This window comes from Coregonus lavaretus, assembly GCF_964263955.1.
Source record: "Coregonus lavaretus genome assembly, contig: HAP1_SCAFFOLD_235, whole genome shotgun sequence".
Classification (NCBI taxonomy): domain Eukaryota; kingdom Metazoa; phylum Chordata; class Actinopteri; order Salmoniformes; family Salmonidae; genus Coregonus; species Coregonus lavaretus.
In genome coordinates, this window is record NW_028161059.1 from 6,286 (window position 1) to 16,251 (window position 9,966).

Genomic DNA, 9,966 nt, shown 5'->3' on the forward strand with positions numbered 1-9,966 from the left:
AATTAGCTAAAGATGAGGCTAATAATTGAATGTATTACCTGAGGTAGTGTAGGACAGCTCTCTCTCTGTCTCTCTCTCTCTCTCTCTCTCTCTCTCTCTCTCTCTCTCTCTCTCTCTCTCTCTCTCTGTCTCTCTCTCTCTCTGTCTCTCTCTCTCTGTCTCTCTGTCTCTCTCTCTCTCTATCTCTCTCTCTCTATCTATCTCTCTCTCTCTCTGTCTCTCTCTCTCTCTCTCTCTCTCTCTCTCTCTCTCTCTCTCTCTCTCTCTCTCTCTCTCTCTCTCTCTCGCTCTCTCTCTATATATATATATTTTTTAATTGCAGCTGCAGAGTCTTAAAACAGCCCATCACTCGAATATCGTTGCTTTAAATCCGTGCCCACGCGTACACTCTCTCATGTCAGTGGCATGTCATTAATAAAGATTGAAAAAAGTAAGGGGCCTAGACAGCTGCCCTGGGGAATGCCTGATTCTACCTGGATTATGTTGGAGAGGCTTCCATTAAAGAACACCCTCTATGCAATACAAAATAATATACACTGAGTGTACTAAACATTAGGAACATTTTCCTACTATTGAGTTGCACCCCCCCCCCCCTTTTGCCCTCAGAACAGCCTAAATTCGTAGGGGCATGACCTCTACAAGGTGTTGAAAGCGTTCCACAGGGATGCTGTCCCATGTTGACTCCATTGCTTCCCACATTTGTGTCAAGTTGGCTGGATGTCCTTTGGGTGGTGGACCATTCTTGAGACACACGGGAAACTGTTGAGCATGAAAAACCCAGCAGCGTTGCAGTTCTTGACACATTCAAACAGGAGCGCCTGACACCTACTACCATAGCCATTTTTAAAGGCACTGAAATATTTTGTCTTGCCCACTCACCCTCTGAATGGCACATTCCTCAATTGTCTCAAGGCTTAAAAACCCTTCTTTAACCTGTCTCCTCTCCTTCATCTACACTGGTTGAAGTGGATTTAATAATTGACATCAATAAGGGATCACAGCTTTCACCTGGATTCACCTGGTCAGTCTTATGTCATGGAAAAGAGCAGGTGTTCTTTAATGTTTTGTACACTCAGTGTATATGACTTTTATAAAGCCAAAAACAAATTGTATTTTCTCTCCCAGGTGTCTCCAGAATATGCCCTCGGGACGGTAGCACTATGACCTTGAACCCTTCCTCCTCTGCAGACCCCAGTATGTACCTGACCAACAGCTCCCCGGGGATGAGGACCACCATCCTGGGCTTGGGCCTTGTGCTGGACAACGACTTGACTACCAGGGACCTCACCAACCTGACCAGGTTAGAGGTTAGAGGGGTTAGGGTTAGAAACCGAATCCTAGAGCTGACTCTGAACCTCTCCGTGGGGGTCTATGTCTCAGAAAGGTTGGGATAAAGGAAAAATACACAATTCATTGTTTCTGTGACAATTGACAAAGTAATCATCTTCTTCTTCTTCGACCAGCCCGTCCAACGCCTCCCTCCTTGACCCCATGGTGACCTATGACCCTCTAGGAGGTCACACGGTCTGGCAGGTCATCCTGATCGTGTTCTTCACCGGGTCTCTGTCTCTGGTCACCGTCGTAGGAAACATCCTGGTGCTCATCTCCTTCAAGGTACATTGTAGGCCTAGATGAATGTTACATTGTATTATGACTGCCTGTAATTGTTTATAGTGTAAGTAGGCTTGTCCGAGCCAGAACGGCCCACAGGGCAGGAGCATATCTCCTGTTTCTGTAGCGTGAGGTAGCTTGATGGCATGTGTATCACAGGCCGTAATTATTGCAGCGTGCACGTGCCTCAAAACTCTTACTGAATGGTCCACAACATTGTTTTTTAACAGCTTTTAACATCATATGTCTTGTTAATTGATGTTATATTGTGGAGTGACACTTTAATAATAAAATGTTTCTCTTCTCTCTTCCAGGTGAACAAGCAGCTGAAGACGGTGAATAACTACTATCTCCTCAGCCTGGCCTTCGCTGACCTCATCATCGGTATTTTTATTGTACTTAGTGTTTTCATACATGTATAGATGGTGTAATGTATCATAGCTGATATTAATGATATATATTGTACTATGATTGCCTACAGTGTCTCAAAAATGTGTAATATGTATTGTCAATTACTGTAATATTGGAGTGAAAGTAAAATACTATGTTCCCAACTCTAACTCCAGGAACTCTTTCCATGAACCTCTACACCACTTACATCATCATGGACCAGTGGGCTTTAGGGAACTGGGCGTGCGACCTGTGGTTGGCTATCGACTACGTGGCGAGCAATGCCTCCGTCATGAACCTGCTGGTCATCAGCTTCGACCGCTACTTCTCCATAACGCGACCTCTGACTTACCGGGCCAAGAGGACCACCAAGAGAGCTCTGACTATGATCAGCATGGCCTGGTCCGTGTCCTTCGTCCTGTGGGCCCCGGCCATACTCTTCTGGCAGTACATCGTAGGGGAGCGCACTGTGCCTCCTGGAGAATGCTACATCCAGTTTCTCTCGGAGCCTATTATCACCTTCTGCACGGCCATCGCTGCCTTCTACCTGCCGGTCACCATCATGACGGTTCTCTACTGGAGGATCTACAGAGAGACAGAGAACAGGCAGAAGGACCTGGCCGGGCTGAGGGGGTCGGGGGCAGGGAACAAGGCAGGCCATGGGGGCAGCCAGAAGGAGGAGGAGGAGAAGAAGGAGGAGGCCCAGGAAGAGGAGGCTCCCATGGTGCCCAAGACGGGAAGCTCCAGGAGCTGCAGCAGTTACGAGCTTAACCAGGCGGGTCAGAAAGGCTCTGGAGCCAAGAAGACCAGAGGGTGCTTCCGGTTCTGGCCACTGAGTAGGTGGTCCAAGAAGAAGGCGACCACAGTGGGCGGAAAGCCGGAACACAGCAGCTCCGATAGCTGGAACAACAACGAGGGGGGCGGGGCCTCCATGGACCAATCAGATTCTGAGGACGAGGAGGGGGCGACGGAGTCAAGCCGAGCTATCTATTCCATCGTGGTCAACCTGCCGGGGATAAACCCCGCCCCTGGCAACGACCCTAACAATGACCCCCAGCTGACCTCTCCTGAGGACCAGGATGCTACGGAGGAGGACCCTCCCCGGCCACCAGGGGGCGATAATAAGGACAAGAAGACGTCCTCCAATACCAGGAGGGAGAAGGGCGAGAGAGACAAGGAAGACAACAGCTACCAACGCTCCAAGACCCCCGTCACCTCCTCATCCTCCATCCAGAGCCAACCAGGGGACATGTCCCCCTCCACAGCCCCCTCAGCTCCCGTCTCCCTGAAGGACGCAGCTGTGGCCAAGCGCTTGGCCTCCAAAGCCAAGAGCCAGATCAGCAAGCGTAAGAAGCAAATTGTAGTCAAGGAGAAGAAAGAGAAGAAGGCAGCCCAGACCCTCAGTGCCATCTTGTTGGCTTTCATCATAACCTGGACTCCCTATAACATTATGGTGTTGGTCAACACCTTCTGCACTGACTGCATCCCTGAGGCGCTGTGGTCTCTGGGCTACTGGCTGTGCTACGTCAACAGCACCATCAACCCCATGTGTTACGCCATGTGCAACCTGACCTTCAGGAATACCTTCAAGATGATTCTGCTCTGCCGCTGGCAGGACATCAACAAACACAACAAGCCCCAGTTCCAGCAGAGGCAGACGGTCGCCTTCCGCAAGAAGGAGCCCTAGCAGGTGTGATCTCCTGGGGTCTGGGTCAGCTGTAGGCCTCTGTGGGCTCGACAGGTAGTTGTCCAGGGAGATGGACTGGACTTACCAGCCTTTCTCATCGATGCAGACAGAGGTCAATGTTAATACAAAGAACAATGGTAACACCAGGAATAAAATACACAATTATTATAAATTAACTCTGCATCTCTTCCAACTATTGACTCTTTTCTCCCCAACTGCCACCAGTTTGGTGCCAAAACATTGACAACAAAGACATATTGACATAGTAAAATAAATACATTTAACAGGACCAATGGTATTCACTAAGTTGGTTTATATTTAGGATAATGTTTTACTGTATTGATTGTGTTGGTGCAGTATAGTGTAATGCCTCTCTGGGCTGATACAGACCCAGGACTGTATTGGTGCAGTGTAGTGTAATGCCTCTCTGGGCTGCTACAGACCCAGGACTGTATTGATTGTGTTGGTGCAGTGTAGTGTAATGCCTCTCTGGGCTGCTACAGACCCAGGACTGTATTGACTGTGTTGGGGCAGTATAGTGTAATGCCTCTCTGGGCTGCAGTACATTACAGAACCATGGAGGTGAACAAATCCAACCAGCCCTCTGTGTTCCTGTGTTGTTTTCCACCTGTCACAGCAGATCAAAGGGCCAGACAGCAGTGACATGGACAGAATGGACAGAAGGGGAGATTTGATCTGTAGGGCAGTCAACCCAACGGGATATTTATACACGGACGGAAGGGGAGATTTGATCTGTAGGGCAGTCAACCCAACGGGATATTTATACACGGACGGAAGGGGAGATTTGATCTGTAGGGCAGTCAACCCAACGGGATATTTATACACGGACGGAAGGGGAGATTTGATCTGTAGGGCAGTCAACCCAACGGGATATTTATACACGGACGGAAGGGGAGATTTGATCTGTAGGGCAGTCAACCCAACGGGATATTTATACACGGACAGAAGGGGAGATTTGATCTGTAGGGCAGTCAACCCAACGGGATATTTATACACGGACGGAAGGGGAGATTTGATCTGTAGGGCAGTCAACCCAACGGGATATTTATACACGGACGGAAGGGGAGATTTGATCTGTAGGGCAGTCAACCCAACGGGATATTTATACACGGACGGAAGGGGAGATTTGATCTGTAGGGCAGTCAACCCAACGGGATATTTATACACGGACGGAAGGGGAGATTTGATCTGTAGGGCAGTCAACCCAACGGGATATTTATACACGGACGGAAGGGGAGATTTGATCTGTAGGGCAGTCAACCCAACGGGATATTTATACATGGACGGAAGGGGAGATTTGATCTGTAGGGCAGTCAACCCAACGGGATATTTATACACGGACGGAAGGGGAGATTTGATCTGTAGGGCAGTCAACCCAACGGGATATTTATACATGGACGGAAGGGGAGATTTGATCTGTAGGGCAGTCAACCCAACGGGATATTTATACACGGACGGAAGGGGAGATTTGATTTATTTGATTAGATTTTTAGGGCACTCAACCCAACAGGATTTGTACACATAAAAGGGCTGTCAAATGTATGAGAACATCTGTTGCCTGGTTTTAACTGAACTGTTGCTATACAGCTACAGAACGTCAACAATCCTACAGAACACATTTACAGAACTTCAACAATCCTACAGAACACATTTACAGAACTTCAACAATCACACAGAACACAGTTACAGAACTTCAACAATCCTACAGAACACATTTACAGAACTTCAACAATCACACAGAACACAGTTACAGAACTTCAACAATCCTACAGAACACATTTACAGGACTTCAACAATCCTACAGAACACATTTACAGGACTTCAACAATCACACAGAACACAGTTACAGAACTTCAACAATCACACAGAACACATTTACAGAACTTCAACAATCCTACAGAACACAGTTACAGAACTTTAACAATCCTACAGAACACATTTACAGGACTTCAACAATCACACAGAACACAGTTACAGAACTTCAACAATCACACAGAACACATTTACAGAACTTCAACAATCCTACAGAACACAGTTACAGAACTTCAACAATCCTACAGAACACATTTACAGAACTTCAACAATCCTACAGAACACAGTTACAGAACTTCAACAATCACACAGAACACAGTTACAGAACGTCAACAATCCTACGGAACACAGTTACAGAACTTTAACAATCACACAGAACACAGTTACAGAACTTCAACAATCCTACAGAACACAGTTACAGAACGTCAACAATCCTACAGAACACATTTACAGAACTTCAACAATCCTACAGAACACAGTTACAGAACTTCAACAATCCTACAGAACACATTTACAGAACTTCAACAATCCTACAGAACACATTTACAGGACTTCAACAATCACACAGAACACAGTTACAGAACTTCAACAATCACACAGAACACAGTTACAGAACTTCAACAATCACACAGAACACAGTTACAGAACGTCAACAATCCTACAGAACATATTTACAGAATTTCAACAATCACACAGAACACAGTACAGAACGTCAACAATCCTACAGAACACAGTTACAGAACTTCAATAATCCTACAGAACACATTTACAGAACTTCAACAATCCTACAGAACACATTTACAGAACTTCAACAATCCTACAGAACACATTTACAGAACTTCAACAATCCTACAGAACACATTTACAGGACTTCAACAATCACACAGAACACAGTTACAGAACTTCAACAATCACACAGAACACATTTACAGAACTTCAACAATCCTACAGAACACAGTTACAGAACTTCAACAATCACACAGAACACAGTTACAGAACGTCAACAATCCTACAGAACACATTTACAGAACTTCAACAATCCTACAGAACACATTTACAGAACTTCAACAATCCTACAGAACACATTTACAGAACTTCAACAATCCTACAGAACACATTTACAGAACTTCAACAATCACACAGAACACAGTTACAGAACTTCAACAATCACACAGAACACATTTACAGAACTTCAACAATCCTACAGAACACAGTTACAGAACTTCAACAATCACACAGAACACAGTTACAGAACGTCAACAATCCTACAGAACACATTTACAGAACTTCAACAATCCTACAGAACACATTTACAGAACTTCAACAATCACACAGAACACAGTTACAGAACGTCAACAATCCTACAGAACACATTTACAGAACTTCAACAATCCTACAGAACACATTTACAGAACTTCAACAATCCTACAGAACACATTTACAGAACTTCAACAATCCTACAGAACACATTTACAGAACTTCAACAATCCTACAGAACACATTTACAGAACTTCAACAATCCTACAGAACACATTTACAGGACTTCAACAATCACACAGAACACAGTTACAGAACTTCAACAATCACACAGAACACATTTACAGAACTTCAACAATCCTACAGAACACAGTTACAGAACTTCAACAATCACACAGAACACAGTTACAGAATGTCAACAATCCTACAGAACACATTTACAGAACTTCAACAATCCTACAGAACACATTTACAGAACTTCAACAATCCTACAGAACACATTTACAGAACTTCAACAATCCTACAGAACACATTTACAGGACTTCAACAATCACACAGAACACAGTTACAGAACTTCAACAATCACACAGAACACAGTTACAGAACGTCAACAATCCTACAGAACACAGTTACAGAACTTCAACAATCACACAGAACACAGTTACAGAACGTCAACAATCCTACAGAACACATTTACAGAACTTCAACAATCCTACAGAACACATTTACAGAACTTCAACAATCCTACAGAACACATTTACAGAACTTCAACAATCCTACAGAACACATTTACAGAACTTCAACAATCACACAGAACACAGTTACAGAACTTCAACAATCCTACAGAACACATTTACAGAACTTCAACAATCACACAGAACACAGTTACAGAACGTCAACAATCCTACAGAACACATTTACAGAACTTCAACAATCACACAGAACACAGTTACAGAACTTCAACAATCCTACAGAACACATTTACAGAACTTCAACAATCACACAGAACACAGTTACAGAACTTCAACAATCACACAGAACACAGTTACAGAACTTCAACAATCCTACAGAACACATTTACAGAACTTCAACAATCCTACAGAACACATTTACAGAACTTCAACAATCACACAGAACACAGTTACAGAACGTCAACAATCCTACAGAACACATTTACAGAACTTCAACAATCCTACAGAACACATTTACAGAACTTCAACAATCCTACAGAACACATTTACAGAACTTCAACAATCCTACAGAACACATTTACAGAACTTCAACAATCACACAGAACACAGTTACAGAACGTCAACAATCCTACAGAACACATTTACAGAACTTCAACAATCACACAGAACACAGTTACAGAACGTCAACAATCCTACAGAACACATTTACAGAACTTCAACAATCCTACAGAACACATTTACAGAACTTCAACAATCCTACAGAACACATTTACAGAACTTCAACAATCCTACAGAACACATTTACAGAACTTCAACAATCACACAGAACACAGTTACAGAACTTCAACAATCCTACAGAACACATTTACAGAACTTCAACAATCACACAGAACACAGTTACAGAACGTCAACAATCCTACAGAACACATTTACAGAACATCAACAATCACACAGAACACAGTTACAGAACTTCAACAATCCTACAGAACACATTTACAGAACTTCAACAATCACACAGAACACAGTTACAGAACTTCAACAATCCTACAGAACACATTTACAGAACTTCAACAATCCTACAGAACACATTTACAGAACTTCAACAATCACACAGAACACAGTTACAGAACGTCAACAATCCTACAGAACACATTTACAGAACTTCAACAATCCTACAGAACACATTTACAGAACTTCAACAATCCTACAGAACACATTTACAGAACTTCAACAATCCTACAGAACACATTTACAGAACTTCAACAATCACACAGAACACAGTTACAGAACGTCAACAATCCTACAGAACACAGTTACAGAACTTCAACAATCCTACAGAACACAGTTACAGAACTTCAACAATCACACAGAACACAGTTACAGAACGTCAACAATCCTACAGAACACAGTTACAGAACTTCAACAATCACACAGAACACAGTTACAGAACTTCAACAATCCTACAGAACACAGTTACAGAACTTCAACAATCCTACAGAACACATTTACAGAACTTCAACAATCCTACAGAACACAGTTACAGAACTTCAACAATCCTACAGAACACATTTACAGAACTTCAACAATCCTACAGAACACATTTACAGGACTTCAACAATCACACAGAACACAGTTACAGAACTTCAACAATCACACAGAACACAGTTACAGAACTTCAACAATCACACAGAACACAGTTACAGAACGTCAACAATCCTACAGAACACAGTTACAGAATTTCAACAATCCTACAGAACACAGTTACAGAACGTCAACAATCCTACAGAACACATTTACAGAATTTCAACAATCACACAGAACACAGTTACAGAACGTCAACAATCCTACAGAACACAGTTACAGAACTTCAATAATCCTACAGAACACATTTACAGAACTTCAACAATCCTACAGAACACATTTACAGAACTTCAACAATCCTACAGAACACATTTACAGAACTTCAACAATCCTACAGAACACATTTACAGGACTTCAACAATCACACAGAACACAGTTACAGAACTTCAACAATCACACAGAACACAGTTACAGAATGTCAACAATCCTACAGAACACAGTTACAGAACTTCAACAATCACACAGAACACAGTTACAGAACTTCAACAATCCTACAGAACACAGTTACAGAATTTCAACAATCCTACAGAACACATTTACAGAACTTCAACAATCCTACAGAACACATTTACAGAACTTCAACAATCCTACAGAACACATTTACAGAACTTCAACAATCCTACAGAACACATTTACAGGACTTCAACAATCACACAGAACACAGTTACAGAACTTCAACAATCACACAGAACACATTTACAGAACTTCAACAATCCTACAGAACACAGTTACAGAACTTCAACAATCACACAGAACACAGTTACAGAATGTCAACAATCCTACAGAACACATTTACAGAACTTCAACAATCCTACAGAACACATTTACAGAACTTCAACAATCCTACAGAACACA

General features: G+C 42.9%; 1 protein-coding gene across 1 annotated transcript; it reads left to right on the plus strand.

The window, feature by feature from the left end:
* Positions 1 to 1,128: 1,128 nt before the first annotated feature.
* On the plus strand, positions 1,129 to 4,207 carry LOC311121136 (muscarinic acetylcholine receptor M3-like). The gene is made up of 4 exons (XM_084195661.1): positions 1,129 to 1,300; positions 1,464 to 1,614; positions 1,926 to 1,995; positions 2,178 to 4,207. Exons 1-4 carry the CDS (start codon positions 1,161 to 1,163, stop codon positions 3,686 to 3,688), a joined length of 1,872 nt encoding a protein of 623 aa, XP_084051787.1. The 5' UTR covers positions 1,129 to 1,160; the 3' UTR covers positions 3,689 to 4,207.
* Positions 4,208 to 9,966: the final 5,759 nt, after the last annotated feature.